This window comes from Crassostrea angulata, chromosome 3 (genome assembly GCF_025612915.1).
Source record: "Crassostrea angulata isolate pt1a10 chromosome 3, ASM2561291v2, whole genome shotgun sequence".
Classification (NCBI taxonomy): Eukaryota; Metazoa; Mollusca; class Bivalvia; order Ostreida; family Ostreidae; genus Magallana; species Magallana angulata.
In genome coordinates, this window is record NC_069113.1 from 52,127,803 (window position 1) to 52,147,057 (window position 19,255).

At 35.5% G+C, this 19,255-nt stretch overlaps 3 protein-coding genes across 7 annotated transcripts; all 3 read left to right on the plus strand.

Moving 5' to 3' along the window:
* The first annotated feature begins 3,351 nt into the window (after nt 1-3,351).
* LOC128176175 (arrestin domain-containing protein 17-like) lies at nt 3,352-9,929 on the plus strand. Its single transcript, XM_052842290.1, has 7 exons — nt 3,352-4,193; nt 6,350-6,484; nt 6,814-7,058; nt 7,245-7,433; nt 7,816-7,992; nt 8,356-8,458; nt 8,554-9,929. Exons 1-7 carry the CDS (start codon nt 4,079-4,081, stop codon nt 8,838-8,840), a joined length of 1,251 nt encoding a protein of 416 aa, XP_052698250.1. The 5' UTR covers nt 3,352-4,078; the 3' UTR covers nt 8,841-9,929.
* Nucleotides 9,930-12,330: 2,401 nt separating this feature from the next.
* Nucleotides 12,331-15,982, plus strand: LOC128176176 (ileal sodium/bile acid cotransporter-like). 2 transcript variants are annotated; one of them, XM_052842292.1, is made up of 4 exons: nt 12,331-12,464; nt 13,004-13,486; nt 15,054-15,258; nt 15,383-15,982. In XM_052842292.1, the coding sequence occupies exons 2-4, from the start codon at nt 13,053-13,055 to the stop codon at nt 15,875-15,877; spliced, it is 1,134 nt and encodes a 377-aa protein (XP_052698252.1). In that variant the 5' UTR covers nt 12,331-12,464; nt 13,004-13,052; the 3' UTR covers nt 15,878-15,982. The 2 variants fall into 2 exon arrangements, with proteins under 2 accessions (XP_052698252.1, XP_052698253.1); XM_052842293.1 differs by lacking the exon at nt 12,331-12,464 and adding an exon at nt 12,735-12,834.
* Nucleotides 15,983-16,653: 671 nt separating this feature from the next.
* Nucleotides 16,654-18,823, plus strand: LOC128176177 (ileal sodium/bile acid cotransporter-like). Of its 4 annotated transcripts, none has more exons than XM_052842294.1 (4): nt 16,654-16,794; nt 16,906-17,295; nt 17,537-17,741; nt 17,855-18,823. In XM_052842294.1, the coding sequence occupies exons 2-4, from the start codon at nt 16,916-16,918 to the stop codon at nt 18,323-18,325; spliced, it is 1,056 nt and encodes a 351-aa protein (XP_052698254.1). In that variant the 5' UTR covers nt 16,654-16,794; nt 16,906-16,915; the 3' UTR covers nt 18,326-18,823. The 4 variants fall into 4 exon arrangements, with proteins under 4 accessions (XP_052698254.1, XP_052698257.1, XP_052698255.1 ...); XM_052842297.1 differs by having other exon boundaries at nt 17,606-17,741; XM_052842295.1 differs by having other exon boundaries at nt 16,658-16,794; nt 16,911-17,295.
* The last annotated feature ends 432 nt before the right edge of the window (nt 18,824-19,255 follow it).

Sequence of the window (19,255 nt, forward strand, 5' to 3'; positions counted from 1 at the left end):
TTCCACAGCTTCTGCTGAACGCTCTTTCAGTGTTTTGTAAAATAATGTCATGTTTACGGGTCACTTATGGACAGGAGAGGTTCTCTGGCCTGCGCTGATGCATGTCCACAATTTTTTCAATTTTGATTACTAAAAAGATTCAGTAAGTTCGGGCATTTTATGCTTTAAAGTGTCTTATTTTCGGAAAAGCTCAGGATGGAAAAGGGCTGAATGGTTATGAAATATTTAAAACTGTGATTGTCTCGTTTAAAGATTACAACTGTTTGGCTTAAGCATTGAAAGGTTTTTTTTGGATTTTGTCGGTCCTATAACACACCAAGGTTGTGCAAGAAAATTGAATACTGCGCGTTATAGGTCATTATATACGCTCTTAGTCAAGGACCTGCAACAGCCCTATTAACATGTTATTTAGCTCGCTTCCGCTGCTAAAAATATAGTGCTAAAAATTTTGTCGAGAAAAATCTTTTTTATTAACAAATAGATACGATTATACGTTTATTTTTCATTTGTACATAACAAATTGGTTTTGTAAGTTTGACCGCTTCATTATATAATCTTACAATAATACATGTCTGCAAAACGCGTGATAACGTTTCTATTTGTGTTCATGCGCCGTGAAAATACTAACTTAAAGTGTTTTTACAGGAACGTTGCAGATTTACAATGCAAATATGAGGGAAAATATACACTAAATAGAAATATTCAGAGTTCTGTATATTCATTGTTCAATGCAGGTTTCCTGATTGATTACAAATCAGTGGTTACAGACACTATAATAAAAACAGTACCTATATAGCCTATCACGGCCGTAGCGCAGAGGAAGCAAATGCCTCACATCTAAAACGACAATCATATTTTTTTTTTTAATTAACAGTCTTTTTTATGGCAGAGTTAAGAGAAACACCGGGCCCCGAAGCAATAAAAGTTAGACAAGCTCACTTTTGATCTCGCTCTCACTTTTCCAATACCGGTTTATATTAGTATTCCTTTTGTGATAGTGAGACTGAGCTCAAAAGTGCGCTTGTTTAACTTTTATGGCCCCAGGGTCTGAACTTGCCAAAATAACAGTTATGAAAAAAATTAAAGTACAGAAAATATATACAAAGATTTGAAGATGACAACATAAGTTTCAATCTTGATCCATATTAAACCCACCGAATCTACCTTAAGGTCGACGACACGATTTATATAACTTATTTCAGGAATTTGATTTACTACTACTTTGACAAACTTTATTGCAAAAAAATTAGGATATCTTACCAGGCATTTCTGCAAAATACTAGAGTATGCACTTCTTGAAAATACACTTGAATTGCTGATATAAAAATAAATGAATATACAGCACTGCGCAATTCACTATACTGGAAATCTATCTCGGCCGGATCCAGACTTCGAACTCACGGCCTCTAGAACCAACGCTCCTGACAGTGAGCGGCCACGGGTCTAACCACTCGGCAATCTAGGCATAGTAAATTTTAAAAGTAATTTTCATTGGAACTCTTTATTACGAGGAGATACAAAAAGATGCTCGAGGAACGTGTCGTCTGACCTTAAACCGCCAGGCTGCTACCTTCCCCATACCTTTAAAGGTGTTTCCTAAAAGGCTTCCAAATTGACAAATCTGTTTTCTAAAGAACAGAGCAAGATATTTTATATCAAAGAAAAAGGATTTTCTCTGCAAAGTGTTATCTACCTTTAAACCCGCATTAAGGGTGTTGTTTACTCAGGGTTTGAGTTCTCAAATTCGGATTGTTATAAAGTTCAATATACTGAGTAAAAATTGTTCTAAACAGAGATTTTTTTATGAAATGAATTATTATTGACAATACATTCGATATTTTTACTTTATTATGGAATTAGGCTCAAGCAAAAATTGACTTTTAGCTAAACAGAGGAAATTCGGGGTTATCTATTGTTTTCCGCTAGAATTACTCTTCGTAATTTCTCATTCAAAACGAAGTATATAATCTTATATTGCAAAACATGTACGTTTTACCTCAACTGCAAACGAAGTGCGCTACGGCTGTAAACGCTAGTTTTCGAAAATCATCTTGCGACAGGTACCTGTATCTATTTTTAAGTACTTTTCGTTCAAACATTTTCCTGAGATAAAACTACGAATCGAATTTGTTATGTATAGTTCAATTATTGTCATCAATGACTTTTTTCATATAATCGTACAATTGCTGAAAATCTGAAAATCATAAAAAATATAAGTAATGATTCGTTGAATATTTTAAGGTGATCAATACGGTCGGACGTTATCAAATCTATCATAAAGCCATTCAGACTTTATTAGATTTGATCACTACCGACCGTATTTGATCACCTCATAATACTTAAACAGTGATCCTTTATTCCTTAAATAAATGCGGGGATAATAGTCAGAAGAGTCTCGGAATAGGACGCAGAGTCCAAAATTAAGCCCATAATGCAAACATGAGACTCCCGGACAGGTTCATCTACGGACTATGATACGCAAGTGAACGTAAAGGCCTGTCTTGTTAATTATTAACAAACATTCTGAGAGTATGTCATAGCAACACACGTCCACTACCGACACCCCAACCCCTAATTTTGAAACATTTTTACGTGCTAAATACGTCTAAAGAAAATTCGATTTAAAAGGACATGTCTTCATTTTGGATCAATTTGGGTGCTTTTGGATCATGATTATGAAAGAGTTTCAAAGATTTCTATAGCAAGTGGATTAAAAGTTACGGAAGTCCAATCGATGAGTGATAATTGCTATTTTGGATGGAGTTTTCCCCCTTCATAATTTGAACACTAATCTTACCCGATCGTAAGAAAAAGTAACATTTCAAAAATAATTACGTAAATATTTGTTGACTAAAAGTAAAAATATTGATACTTTATATGTAGGGCATCAGCATCATGAAGCGACACGGGAAGTATAAAATCAATTGGCCAAACTATTTAAGGAAAAAAGTCTGGTAAACGAAGAGCTAGTGGTCAGAATGACAAATAAATTGCGATAAAGGCTATTACATCCTCCGGGTTTTACTGGAAGGGGACTTATAACATTCGCTTTTGTATTTACGTACGGTTACGAGTATCGTTCATTGCAAGCTGCAATTTTCGAATGGCTATCTCTAATTTGATTGTCATCTGATGTATTTCAACTTGTTGCTATCAATTTCTGCTATATACTAATATTAAAATTCAGAAAGTCAGACTCTCGAAAAAAGACCAATCGAACGTTTGGTTTTTAGTGTGCTTATTTATCAACAGATATGAAAATAGTCACTCGTCATAATACAGTGAAGAAAATCCAGAGGTATATTCAGATGAACATTATCAAAGCTTAGTGTACGACAGTGTAGAGTCATAAATAGGTTAAATCTGGATAATGCATTGATTACCGATAACCCACCAATGTGTATACCTTTCGTGAGAAAACAGTATTTCATCTAGCCGACGGAGATTCGCGTTTTCATTTACGCTTTGTTCTAACGCGTGCATGTATTACTGTGTTTTCAGTTGTTCCCAATGAACTTATGTCACGACTCGGGAGGACACGCGTATCCGATAGAATAAATCAATAAAATAACAATTGAGGTTCATTCATTTACTCCCCAATCATTGCTTCTATAGTAGAGAGAACTGTCTAGTTCTGCTCTTGAAGAGGGAGAGACCAGCATATGCATTGGATAATTTAGTCGCTGTTAACAAGACCATAAACCTTTATAAGAGAGTCTAATCCCATTAACAGAAGTTTAACATTTCATCAAAGGGCAGAAGTATTGATCGATCATTTCCAATATGGCGCTCGGTGTCTGCTCGTAGCATCAGAGCGAACAAAAATCGAACTGTGCTGAAAAATGTCCTTTTTACAAAGACTGCTGCAGAGGATATTATGGACATAGTTTTTTTTCCGAATTTATCGCATGTGCAGAGGAAAATGAACGCCAAGCACTGATGACATTTTTACAAACAGGCACCCAGCTGGATCGATAAGCCGTGGATGAAGATGTTTCACCATTTTTCTACCAGCTCGGAGTCGGATCACGACAAAAATGACTGATGTAGACACTGACCCGCCAACCTCAACTGGACCATGGCTGTGACGTCGATAGAATTACATCTGGAGGGCACAAGCCCGGTTTATTTCTCGGGACACAGGGTAAAGGGAGCCCTGGTGGTCCACATCGGGGTACCCATCATCATCGCAGGTAAGCCTCGGTCGTCTGCCTTCTCCACACCTTGGCGGCTTTCCCAGCCATTCTTGGGTGTGGTCGAGGGTACATCGTGAAATTCTTTATAATTCATATCTGAAGGCAACAAAAGATGTCGGCTTGTATGGGGAATTGATTGATTTTTATCGTGACAAGTATGGTTAATATAATCATGCAGTCGCTGACAGCGGTTGTTGCAGATGAATTGATGTCGTGCTGGAAATTCACAAGAGTCTCGTCGGACTCGACTTTTTCTTCGATATATGTCTCTCGGCACTAAAAGCATAAAAAAAATTATGTCAAAGATCAATTACATCAACTTGTTTCGTTACTAGCTCGGGAAATCGAACACACAAGGATATAGTAGCTGGTCCCCTATGTGCTATTTTGACAATCATTTACGACCATTAAATAGATTTTTAAGTACGTGTTCTATCCTCTAAGGTGTAATGGTACACTCTTCATCGTACGAGAATCCCTCCAGGGTTTTTTTTGGCCCTGTACTAGAATATTGGTGATGCAAATGTTCATCTCATGTTAACAGTTAAATTTGCACTGATGAATATTTCTAATCTCCCAGAAAATCAGAACAAATCAAATTAAGACATGAGCTATGGATTCTGTGTCTGATTGCACCGACAGAGAATCGATGTTTCATGGATAGCAGTAATATCTGCTTGTAAAATTTCAGTTTTATTGTTTTCTCAATCTCTAATACAATGGCGATGTATATATTATGGTGAAATGGTGATGGATTTTATCTCCATAAGAAAGTATCTTGAATCATAATTCAAACATAATGATAAACTTCCGATCCAACCAGTATTTATCATTTCGGCTCATCTATGCACTAAGTCGCTGAGAATTTACATGAAGAAGTACAGGTCTTTGTACTCATTTCGTAAATGAATCCGTTAACAGTTCCTTGAAGAATTCTAGTGATTGCTATTCGGTAATACCATGATTAAAATTATTAATTGTTGAAAATGCTCCCTAAATTAGATGAAAATATAACTGTAAGACGGCCCATTTGCATTTTCAGACCTTCCAGAAACCATCGACTTGGAAGGTATCAAATATAAGCTTGCATTAAGGCTCCAATAACCATGATTAAATTTACTTTTGTAGTCCCATTCCCGGGGGAAGGGGGGGGGGGGTCAAGAAAGTTCATTTAAATAATGCCAAGGTTAAATAATGTAAGACAAGAACTCGTTTTGACAGTTTGGTTTCTGTACCCAATTATCATAAGGCAACTTTCTTTTCTTGTCATAGAGTTATTTACAATCCGACAACGTATTGGGTGTATTTTAACAATAATACCTTATTTTGCTGTGAATATTTCTTATTTTATCAACCAACAAAATTAGCAATGGTCAAATATAATTATAGTAAGCATATACAGTGGCTTTCGGGTATAACGAGATGCTGGGGACATCATTTTATTTCTCGTCATAATTTACTGCTACTCGTTATATCCGATGTTGGTATTTCCCATGGTGACACTTTTCTATATTTCAAATAACGTTTATAAACAAGTGATAATAAAAAAGAAATTATTTATCGAAACTGTTCAAAATTAACACAAAGGATGTCTATGTAAATGGTCATTTAGCTACAGACAAAAACTGTGTGATGGACAATTGTTTTTGTTATTATTTTTTTATAAGTTTCAATAAGTTCATTTAGTTTTTGTAACATTCTACGTGTAAATGTTGAATCGGAGGTGTTAGTTTTTTGCATAAAGAAAGTTTGTAACGTTGTAATCGCGTTTAACGCATCTTGTGCTGAAATTTCTGGTGTTTCTTGAGTATCTGCCGACGCATCGATCTCTTCCCCACCTTTATCGGTTTCTGCCCCGTCTTCGTCTTCAATTTCACCCCGAATTTTATTAACAATGTCATCGTCCGTCAGCGTCTCTGTCGAAATAACCTGCGAATCCACACAAACATAATCGGAAGGCTCAATGTGATTGTCGGTGTCGCTACTTCTGTAATAAACAATTCATCATTTCCCTTTTAGGTATTCTACTTTTATTTAAAAATTGAAAATATCAAGCCATTGTGGTAACAGATGTTTTTAATTTTCTGGATGCTATATAGAGAAATGTATAATGTTTAATAATTTACTATAAATCAAGTTGCTAATTTTTGTAGGGGTCGAAGTACGATTCCGCGGTGCTGCTCGAGCCAAATGGAGCGAAACAGTCCAACGAGAAACCTATAAAACAGACATTGAACACGAGAAAGAGGAGATATATTTTGATGACAGATTTTGTTTGTGGGGTAAAGGTAAGTAATATTTGTCCTTTCTCTAATTCCAGGGTTCAATTTCAGTTATTTTGTGTTTATACTCTTCTAATGTAAAAATGAACGCATTTTAGGGGTGTGCGTAGTATCACCTTAAAATGCGTATTACCTAAACTCTAATTTAGTGTTAATCTTGTTGGATAGCTCATACGTGCTCACATAAAAATGGGGGTCAACTCCCTCAAAATACGTTTCTCTTTATAAAAGAAAAGTATGTTGTGACATGCCCCCTGCTCCTGCCCCACAGCCCCAACCCATACCCCCAACCTGATATTGCGTGGCTGTGATTCCAAACAATTGTATACTTTCAGTGAATGAACAAAGCCGGTGGGAGGGCAGGGAAGTACTCCAACGAGGGCGCCACATGTTTCCGTTTCAGTACAAAGTTCCGGAAGGAGTACCATGCTCGTTTGAAGGACCAGATGCGCATGTGCGGTACACAGTTCAGGGGATCATAATTCGATATAACGGGGAATGTATCAGTACACAGCGGACAATTAATGTACTCAGGGAGTTCGATCCAAGCCGGGAACCCGGGGATTCTTCTGCCAATTCGGTATAAACCTCGCAGTGTTAACACCCTTGTATTTAAATTATTAACACCAATCTATAGAACTTAGAGTCAATAATGTAAACGCAATTTATTACAAAGAAAATCTCAAATTATGATTTAAAAACAATTATGTTGGTGGAAATAGAGCACTGTCCCAATCAACTGCATTTATATTGTCATTTCTTTAAGACACCACATCCATTAGAAGACCATGCTGAGAAAGCTGTCCACACTGTCTGTTGTAGACCAGGTCACGTGTCTTGTTCTATTACTCTGCCCAAGCGCGCTTATGTTTCCGGAGAGAATCTTCGGACGGAGGTTGTTGTACACAACATGTCGATACGGAAGTCTGGTGCCGTTAGTCTTCAACTAAAACAGGTGATAATTAAATCAATGTTCCGGAACAAGGTCTAATGTATTAAACATAATAATGTTCTCTATTTCGGGCTCTTTTGTTGATTGTATCGCTTTTCTTTAGTCTGTATATATATAGATGAAAATGATAAAGGCACGGAACTGCGATTAACTTAAAATGACAGACATTAAAATTAGTAATAAAAATAGAAAATATAATTATAACATTTCGATGACAAAGATTTTTGTCAAAGGTGATAGATTGAGTTGTTAAAGAAATATAATCTTGATTTCACTTGATTTGAGGTATTGAGAGTTTTTTAAAACATTTTGATGTGTAATTGTATGTACCTTCACACATAACTTTAAGGATCAAGTTCAAAGCATCTTCTTGTCTGTTGTTCAGATCATATCATACGGAGGGGTACACACACGGACCTTGCTTCTGAAGGACCAGAAAATCTGCGAGAGTCTCCGCCCGGGGCAGCACAAGACCTGGCGGGACTACAGCCTCAGGGTCCCCTCCATGTGCCCCTCCCGCCTCCACATGTGTAAGGTGCTAGATGTCCGCTATTGTATTGCGGTAAGTGCCCCTCCCCCTCCACATATGTAAGGTGCTAGATGTCTGCTATTGTATTGCGGTAAGTGCCCCTCCCCCTCCATATGTGTAAGGTGCTAGATGTCCGCTATTGTATTGCAGGAAGTTACATGTAGCCGAACTTGATAATCCTTGTGTGATTTACTTTTGTTTTTGTTGGATATTAATATCGGTATTTTTTAACGAATCTTCACAATGTCTTTGTAACGAAGTACGTTCAAATGAATTTAAACTAAAAATTTTAAAAACCTGTTGGGAGTTCTCGACTAGTACATTCTTAAGGATAAGATATGTACCTGCATATAATTTAATGTTTTAATTTACGATGTATATTTATATTGTACACAGGTGGAGGCTAGTTTTGCCGAGGCTGTCCTTTACGCAGCTGTACCAATCATCATTGCCACGGTACCTGACCCTCATCTCGAATTCTCCAAAGTTTCATTCAAAGGTTAATATTTTTCTTTCTTTTTTTTTTTACAGTCTACATCCTACTAATTTTTCTCAAAATGTGTTATATGACCTTACTTTTCGTGTTTTCTACAGTCAGTGAACCCCCGCTTATGACCGACAAAACTGTGACCGATTGCATCATATATGGATGTACGAAAGCGGAAACGGAAGAAGAAGATGTAAAACCAAAATACAAATACTTCGAGGACATGAAAGACCCCAGGAGGGAAAGGGACATCGTCATTAAATTACGCCAGAGTCCCGGTATGAGACGAAGAAAAGAAAAAGAAAAACATAAGGCGGAAAGGGAAAGCAAAGAGCAGGCCAAGCATCTAGTGAAGTTAAAGTCAGACGAAATAGTGACGGAATCGCGCGCATAGACATTTTCGATCAAGAACCCAGAGCCGTTTTCCACTGCCAAACAATTGCTTTACTTGCCAAAGACCATTCCTATCGCTTGGCTAGTGATCATTCATTGTCATCCGGGTCACTATACACATATTCTCAGGCATGCTGGACGTGCTGTTTTTACAAAGACTGTAAACCATATCTAAAAATTAACCAACCCTATAAACCAAATGTATTATAATAGATAGCAAAATACATGTCGATAATGAAATGGAACAGATTACATAGTTTAAAAATTTCTTTCGGTTTAAGGGAACTGGTAAATTGTTGCTGTATCCAACGTTTCCTCTTTGAAATCATTGATTATTCATTGGAGTTTTCACCCTTTCCTGTGGATTATTGATAATCCAATGTAAATCTTACTTTTTCTGTGCATTGATGGATAATCTATTGGAATATTCAACTTTTCCAGTGAGATTTTGGATTGTTAAACACTTTCTGTGAATTTAAGGATTATTGGTGTATTCAACTTTTTTCAGCGGAATCTTGGATCATTCATTGGAGTATTCAGCCATTCATATGAATGTATTGATTTTCCATTGATGTATCCATCGTTTTCAATGAGATTTTGAATCATTCATTGGAGTATTCAACCATTCATATGAATGTTTTGATTATCCATTAATGTATCCAGTGTTTCCAATGATGTTTTTGATCATTCATAGGGGTATTCAACCTTTCCTGTTGATTTTTGGATCATCCATTTGCTGTTGATGCAACGAATCTTCAGAGAGCCAACCATTTATAGACTCCACTAAAGGCCCAAGTGTCTTATTGTTGTCCGTGTGCCACCAAGAGAAAGAGACGTTTTGTACACATTTATATCGCTGGCCGATGCAGAGGAATATTTTTGATTCCATTATTTGTGAACCAAGTGATCATTTTAACTTTTTTGTGTGCCGTTGTTGTCTGCTTTTAATGATGAAACATTCTCCGCGTGATTAAAAAAAATGATTCCGGAAATTTTGTGACTTCAACGCTACGTCTTTACTTAGTTCCTCAGTCTAAAAATATGAATTGTTTTTGTTGTCAGATACCTTACCATTAAAATAGTACATTTCTACGCCAATACTTAAATGTTTAATTTGACCAGAGAACAAGTAACGTATTAAATTCACATTTAATACTTATCACTGGAATATATATAATAAATTACAAAAAAGTAACATATTAAAGGAAAAAGGAATCATTCTGTGGGAATTATGAGGTGATCAATACGGTCAGGGTGGTCAAATCCAATAAAGTCCATGGGGCTTTAACAGAGATTTTATTACACCCGACCGTATTTGATGCCGTCATAATATTCAATACTTATATTTGTATTAATTTCAGCAATTGTACGATTAGATATTAAAATAGTCATTGATGAAATGTATTGGACAGTACACCACAAAACCGATTTGTAGTGTTATCACAGACAAAGAGACTGGGGAATGCAAATATGTTTTGTTCTTCAAGCCATTACTTAACTGTATAACGAGCATGGTCATGATTTTGATCAAAATTATTTTTTTCCGATTTTAATGTTTCTATGCTTCAGTATGGCATTTCTAATAGCCAACCAAACTTTGAGCGTCAGTCGTTCGGTTATAAGTGAGATACATATCTCGGTTATAAGTGAGATACATATCTCGCAATTCTTTGTTTTGTAACAGGGCTGTCACAGTAATTTTGGGGTAAAAGGACCGGGTCCCTCAATTATGAAAATTATGGACATTTTTGTCAAATTAGGAAAAATTTAAGATGCTCATATTATCAAAATCATAACATAATGTTTTGGTTAACTTCTTAACTGTGAAGCTTTATAGCTCAGATTTCACTTGATCACAATTTTTCATATACCGGTACCAAATGTAAAATTTGTAATATGATTGGGAATGGTATATGAGTAAAATTGGAATTTTAGGGGGTTTTCCAAATTGGGAAGGGTCCGTTTATCGAAGCCAAATCAAAGAGATTGACGGTCCTGTGTAAACAAGGCCCGTGATATGTTTTAGTTTACATTGGTTCAATATATTATAATTACATCTACCAAGTATTATTCCCTATATTTCTTACGGAAACTTATAGTTAATTCATAGCTCTATAGAAACAGCCAGATTGAAATCTACACGCCCCGTTTATTGATTGGTCGAAATCTACAACGGCTGAAACTGACAAGAAAGTGACAGGGCCAAACTTGACACGCCCAGTTTATCGATTGGTCGAGACCTTCAACTACTTAGGAAAAATCACGGACTGCACGAAATAATCATGACGACATCAGACTCAAAGTCTCACAGGAGACGATTTGGCTGTTTCTTTTAGTTAACGTACTTACGTACATTAACAGTAATTTAGTGAATTTTACTTACTTTTCATAATCAATTTAACAATTGGCTAAAAGAAAGATGTTTATATAAACGATAAAATGCTTTCTTTAATGATTCATTCGGGTAATGAAGGTATCGATCATTGCAGAAAAAATTTACATAACCCGCTAACGCGGGTTATGTATTTTTTCTGCAATGTCGCTACCTTCATATCCCGAATGAATCACCATAGAAAGCATTTTATTGTTTAATTATTTACATCTACTAAGTATTATTTTCTCTATTTCTTAAGAAAACATATAGTTTATTCATAGCTCTATAGAAACAGCCAGACTGAAATCTACACGCCCCGTGTATCGATTGGTCGAAATCTACAACGGCTGAAACTGGCAACCTAAGAAAAATCACAGACTGCACAAAATAATCATGATGATATCAGACTCAAAGTCTCACAGGAGTCGATTTGGCTGTTTCTTTTAGCTAACGTACTTATGTACATTAACAGTAATTTAGTGAATTTGGCTAACTTTTCATAATCAGTTTATTAATTAGTTAAAAGAAAGATGTTAATATAAATAATAAAATGCTTTCTTTGATGATTCATGCGGGTTATGAAGGTAGCGATCATTGCAGAAAAAAATTACATATGTAATTAAATAGTAAAAAAATATATATTTTCCTGCAATGTCGCTACCTTCATATCCCGAATGAATCACCAAAAAAAGCATTTTATTGTTTAAATATATACCGTAAAAAGTTCTTTTTTCAAGCTGATTTTTCTATCTGCTGATTAGTTTTGAAGATCAATATACAGTTTCTAGCATTTGGCACATTCATTTTAGGTCTAAGCCTTGAAAACTCAAAATGAAAACAAAAGCATGACTTACACTTTGTTTACATAACAGAATTCTACCTCACTAATAACTCGACGAATGCCGCTCGAATTTTGGTTGACTATGAGGAATGCCTTACTATTGTAAACATTAAAAACAGAAAAATAAATTTTGACCTAAATCGTGACCATGCAACAAGTACAAATATTGCGTTCTGGGGATATGCATGAAGGAACATGACGTCCATTTAAAGTTCAATGACAGCAACTTGAATTTGTTTTTCACGAATATCAGGTTTACCAGATTCCGATTTTTAAAGAGTTTGATAAGTTCATTGAAAGTAATGATAAGACCGACCCGAAGATCTTTAAAAATTCTGAATAAAAAAGGAAAGTGACAATTGGCACAAACAAACTGATAGCGAAAGGTTAAAATAACAATGAAAAATCAGGTACGTCTCTCTCTCTCTCTCTCTCTCTCTCTCTCTCTCTCTCTCTCTCTCTCTCAGCAGAGACCAAACGGTCTACAATTATTAAATAAAGTATATAAAAAGGCGTACGCTATCAAAATGAAAAATAGTTCTTCGTAAGTTTTATTTTGCCGTAGGCGTTAAGTTAATTAATATACACATCTTGTAATTAATTTTAATCGCACTCTGTATGCGGTGTGTCTTGTCAACGTAAACAAACTTCGAATTCGTTTTTCTCTCTGTGTCACTACAGCTTTGTGTATAAAGCAACACAACAGGTTCTCGCTTGTACAATGTATTTGCTTTAAGTGATATATAGAACAACATTTACGTTATCTGGAAATTTAAAAAAGTAAGTTTAAACGTTTGTTCGTATACGTTGTAAAGTTAGATTCTTCTAAAAATGAGTATAAATCTGCCAGATTTTTGTGGTTTTTGATTAATAAGAATGTGTTATGCCTGACAATCATAATGATATGCCTCTAAGGTAAATGAGTATTGTTTTCATCTGTATAAAACAGGTAAATTTATTACAATGCCAAGTTGGAGCTCTTATTCTATGAGAGAAGCATGAACACGGCCCTGGTCGGACCGGAAGTATCAGAGATGAATCTACAACAATTACCGGTACCTTTATTTGGTCGCGGAAACGTGTCCCACACAGAATCCAATGTCTCTGTAAATTCATCTGCAGGACTGCAAGAATCCTATAGTCTGAGACTGACTTATGACATCACAATCACGTGTACACTGGTCGTCATTATTCTCGGCATGGGCTGTGGAGTCACCCCGGATCTCATCAAAATCCACTTTAAGCGACCTACGGGGATCGCCATTGGTCTGCTATCCCAGATTATCATACTCCCCTTTCTATCTTTCGCTCTGGCCCATTCTTTGGGTTTTGAGACGATCCCTGCCGTGGGGATGCTGGTAATGGCGGTGTCCCCGTGTGGGATGATGTCGAGTGTTTTCTCCTATTGGGTGGACGGCGATGTGCCGCTCAGGTGAGCTAAATAGAACCTGATGGTGTATCATTATATTTACATCAACCAAGTTTGATTCCCTCTACTTCTTACGGAAATTGATTGCAATTCGTAGCTCTGTTGTACAAAGAAAGCATTTTATTGTTTAAATAAGCATTTTTGCCTTAGGTTTGCTTCTAACATCGCTGCAAACGTTTTGCAAAGAAAATTATGTCAGTCCCAAAAATTTTTGCCACATTTTGGACACGATTTGACTTAAAATTTTCGAATTTTATTTTTCCATTTTCAATGTTTAATCTGATAAATATAGAAGTTTATAATGCAATGTCAAAATTTGAAAGTCAAATATCAAGTTATAAGCAAGATACAGAGTTCATAATTCTTTGTTTTGTAAACAAAACTAAAATATTATCATGTTTTACATATGTGTTGTATTGGTGTAAGTTTCAATCAAATGTAATTTTCTTTTGTCGATAATAGTATTTATGAGGATATTGAATTAGTTTAAATTGTTTTTTACATGTCATTCTGTCTAAGAATTGGTAATTCTCTACATTACATTTTTGTAAACAACTATAAGACTCAAGCTTTGTTTACATAACAACCAATTCTTACCTCTGTAACTCGCTTGTAACTTGACTTTAACATCAAATATTTTGGTCAATGATTTAAAATGCACCAGTTAACCATTTTATACATAAAAATAAAAATAAAATTTTTGATCTCAAATCGTGTCCAAGTCCCTTTTATTTATTCGATATTTATAAATACCTCTTGATTCAGACGATGTTCATTCAATAGTATGAAAAAGTCGCAAGATTTCCCTTTTGAAACACGGCCCCTTCTAGTTTGTCAGGTTTCAATACACGGCTAAAAATAGAAAGTCTACGGGGATTTTGCATTGCATCAGACATAATTAAACCCGGATGATAACGTTGAAAAATTGTGCGATGTATTCCGAGTGACTTCCGAATGGAAAAAAGATGTCAACATTCCCCATTTTGAATCTCCGTAGGAAATCTTACGAGGGAAAAATGATAATGTGTGAATGAAGTTATCTTGGAAATTTTCCCTTTCATCGATTTCAACTGCACTTCTTTTTTTTAATCAAAATTTTTCCAGTTGTGCAGCATAAATATCTTGGGACAGACTTTTTTGTTACAAGAATACATAGAAGCTCGCATATTCACTTAGTACACATAAACTGCTTTAATAGAGGTCTGAATTTGGCCATATTTCTATGATATATTGAATATTTAGTCAACGTCTTACTATTTCTTGTTTTGAAATTTCAATTTACTATTCATTGACGAGACAGTGTAATTGTAGTTATATAACGCATGTAAACCCATGAAATACAGATATGCGACATGGACTCAACATCGTAATAAACTATAAATAAACTTCGGAATCAGCTACATATACTACTTAGTATTACAAGGGACAAACAGTCATATTCAGTAGTTTGCCTTATGGCTAGCACTTAATAACTCTGTCCTATAGCTTTAAAAAGTGAAAATTTCTGGAATTTTCCAAAAGCTTTTAAACGTGAATTTGATGTGATGAATAGTTTTGATTTTGTTTCCAGTTTCACGATTTCCACTCTATCCACTCTCTTGGCTTTTGGCACCATCCCCCTAAACCTTCTTATCTACAGTGGTAGTTGGACAGACGAGGAGTTCGTTATTCCATACAGGAGTATCCTGATAGTGGTCGGAATAACCATCACACCTCTAGTTCTGGGGGTCGGGATCCGATGGAAGTTCTCCAAAGCTGCGTCAATTATTTTAAAGGTAAAAAACACAAAACAATCGCCATAACTGTATCAAAGTGTACTTCATTTTTATGTGATTAGTTCATATTCATTCGCAATTTTTAATCAACTAATTTCTATTGTTCTTTTTACGTTTTTTAAAGATTGGTAGCATTGCTGGAATCATCCTTGTTGCACTGTCGTTAATTTTGCTGAGCTTGCTATATCCATTCATGTATTCGGCTTCGTGGAAGATCTATGTGGCCGCCGTATCGTACCCCTACATCAGTTTCATGTTTGGGTACGTCGTCTCCACGCTATTCAGAATGGACAACTTTCAACGGCGAACCGTCGCCTTAGAGACCGGTATGCAAAACTATGCAGTGTGTTTCGCCATTTTAGAATCCTCGTTCTCGGCAGAGAAATTCAGTGTAATGTCTATATTTCCTCTTTTGTATGGAGTCAATGTTCTGATAGCAGGCATTGTGTTTGTTGGCTTTTACCAAATATTGAAGAAATACGGACCAGAACCGATAAAAACATATACTCCAAATGAAGCGAGATTGCAAAGGGAAATAAAAGATACTCAAATGACTGAAGCGTTCCTTGAGGTCCGTGTAACAGACAATGAGGGAAAAGAGGAATTTTGTAATACTTGAAGTGTATTGTGTAATAATTGCAATCTATGTTCAGTATAGCCTTGAAATATAATCTGTATAATTATCTGTTTATTTGAATTAAATTAATGAAATCGTAAAGTCAAATATACTGGTGAGTATTTCTTGCCACCCAAGAAAAAGAACACGTGTACTGAAAATATTTAAAATCCAGTCCTTCTAAATACTATATAAATAATTACATGTCAATATATACCCTTGATTTTCACGAAAGGTCCTGGTCGTAAAGGACACCTGGTACAATAATTCCAAAATCCTTTGATCGAGCAAAAGAAAGTCTTTCATAGCAAAATACTCGCATTCAAAACCCAAGATCAATGGAATGGCAGCATACTAATTATTTAATGATCCAACATAAACATTTAATGCATGATTCAGTGTTTATTGGCGCCCTTTTATTGGAGTTGAGCAAGTACGTCGGATGATGCTAAGTATTTGAAAATTTATATCGGTATGAGTGGGAGAAGCCCATAAACATTGTCCTATTGATCAAATGCACGAAAAAATTTAATTGAAAAAATTGGAAAGCACAGGGGTGGGGATAAAATTAACTTGTCATCTTATGACTAGTTACTGATATCCCCAGAAGAAGAAATAGTCTAACTACGTGAACTTTGCTGTCAATCAAAACCTAAGTTGTGGTCAGGTGGGAGTCCTGTCTGGTTGATTTGTGTCTGAGTGACCGGTCACCGCACACTTACTATACTGGACTCTGATAACAATTATATAATCCTACGTCATAATAATCTGTTATCCCCCGCTTACAAATGTTAGATAAGACATCTCTACTCGGCTACTGATAATCAACGCACTTCTTATCATAAATTTCAGAATAAGAAAATAAACATTGCAAAGTGCTTTAGTTTACATGTTTCGAAACTTAAAATTCAACGAATAAGGTAAGTTTGATTCTAATTATTGGTACTACATATTTGATGAAATTTCAACCGCGTTACACCATGGTTTGATGATTTTCATGTAAAAATAATCGAAAAGGTTTTCCATTCTAGGACAGGGGAAATGAAAACCATACCAGCCATGGAGGAATCGGAGAATTTGACTTTGCTGGGAAACGTGACTAGCATGATAGGTCAGAGCGGACCGTCAACGCTCAAGATGGTGTTTGATGTCGTCATCAAGGTGACGCTAATCATTATCATGCTTGGCATGGGAAGCGTAACTGAATTAGACCCCCTTTTGAAGCACATCAAACGACCAATTGGAATACTCATAGGAATGACGTCACAGTTTATTGTTTTGCCTTTGGTTACATTTGGTTTGGCGCATGCGCTGATGTTGCCAAATGTTGCAGCATTAGGGATGTTGGTGATGGGTTGCTGTCCCAGTGGATCAACATCAAATGTGTTCACGTACTGGGTGGAGGGAGACGTCCCCCTCAGGTAACTCTGTCGTATTTCTATAGTCTAATACTCTGTATTATCTCATATTGCCCAATTGAAAGTAAATTGAAAGTAAAATTAATACTATTTGCACTTTTTAGTAAGTCTTTCCCGCTAACATATACCCGTATTCATAACGTTTCAGCCCTTGTTCTTGTTCTGTGAAAAATAAACCATTCCATTGCTTGCACCGAAGTTCTTGAAATAACAAACAATACAGACCACTTTCTGCTTGTTGTAGTATATCGATGACCACAGTGTCAACCGTCCTCGCCTTTGGGCTGATGCCTCTGAATTTACTAATATACAGTGGGAGCTGGACCGACGAGAATCTTGTTATACCGTACATCAACATACTCATCTCGTTTGCGATGACAATTACTCCCGTTGCTCTAGGGATTTTACTACGCTGGAAATATCCCAAGATTGCAAATGTTTTTGTCAAGGTATGTGTATAATAAAAATAAAATCATATTGATTTTTTCGGTACATATACGTACATTCTATACAGCAACACAGTAATATCTGGAGTATTTTTTTTTTATTTGAATTCTTTTAGATAGGTAGTATAGCAGGTGCCCTAGCAGTAGTCCTTACGCTTACTCTCATGAGTCTGCTGTATCCGTTCATGTACAAAGCTACCTGGAAAATCTACATAGGAGCGATACTCCTACCCTTTGTTGGCTTTATATTCGGCTATTTTGTAGCATCTGTGTGCAGGATGGAGCCATTCCGACGAAGAACAGTGGCATTAGAGACAGGAATTCAAAATTTTCCGCTCTGCATGACTCTACTTTCGTTGTCTTTTTCACGGGAAGTGTTCGCCGAGATTTCCTTGTTTCCGCTACTTTACGGGGTAACTTGTATCGTAGCCAGTGTTATATTTGCAGTGATTTATCGTATAGTGGCAGCATTTAAAGCGAAAACCAACAAACAAAAGGAATATAACCAAACAGATGAAGAAAATCGAAAAAGTTTAAAAGAAACATCTAAGTTTATGGCCGACATTAATTTTGACGACGACGATTAGAATTCAAAATGAAAAGCCCTGCACTACAGTTTACAAAATCTGATTTAAAAATATATCTAGATGTATTCTACTTCTAAAAATATTAAAAATACGAAGAAAAAACATACGTGAAAATGGATGCATTTCGTTGAAATTAATTTTAATGTTAATCATTAACAAGAATATGCACATGAATATCAAGCAAAAATAAACTGTAAAAAACATCATCAAATGTATCATATGACACCATATAACAATTATTGTTTTCTATTAAAAAATGTTATTTCTGAAATGATAAAATGCTGGTATCTCTTTGTACAAAACTTATTAAAGTCGAATATTACTTAGAGCTAAGTACTTTGTCTTTTACTTTAGAAAACACAATAGTTGCTCATTATTCATAAACCAGGCATAACATATCACAGACCTGTTGCTTGTTATTAAAAATTCGTTTTGTATATGAAGCCTTTTTGATGCAAAGATCCTCATGCCAGTTATAAAAAAAAGGTCATTTTCTTATTGTGGTGTACTTTTATTTATTTTAAATGGGCACTTCGTTCAAGAATTGTTTTATTTTATGCCTACCCTGATCCACTGACATAAATCATAGTACAGAATGCCAAGTGATTATTGAAAATGATTTTATGATGTTGTCCATGCATTGTGAAAACAAACCTAATTGAAAGTGAATTTAACAAATTTTCTCTTCACTTTCAATATTCACTAATATAAAATTTTTAATTTAAAAATAAAATAAAATATCATTTCTTGAGATAAAATTAAAATTGCAATACAAAAAAATTTGCAATATCAATAAACATTCAAATATAACATGCATAGGTTATTCAATATTTAAAGATGGTTGAAATCATCTTGTATTACTTAGCAATACACTTACTGCTGATATTTGTGATATAAGTGTTGGGGAGACCACCATGTTGAATAAGACAT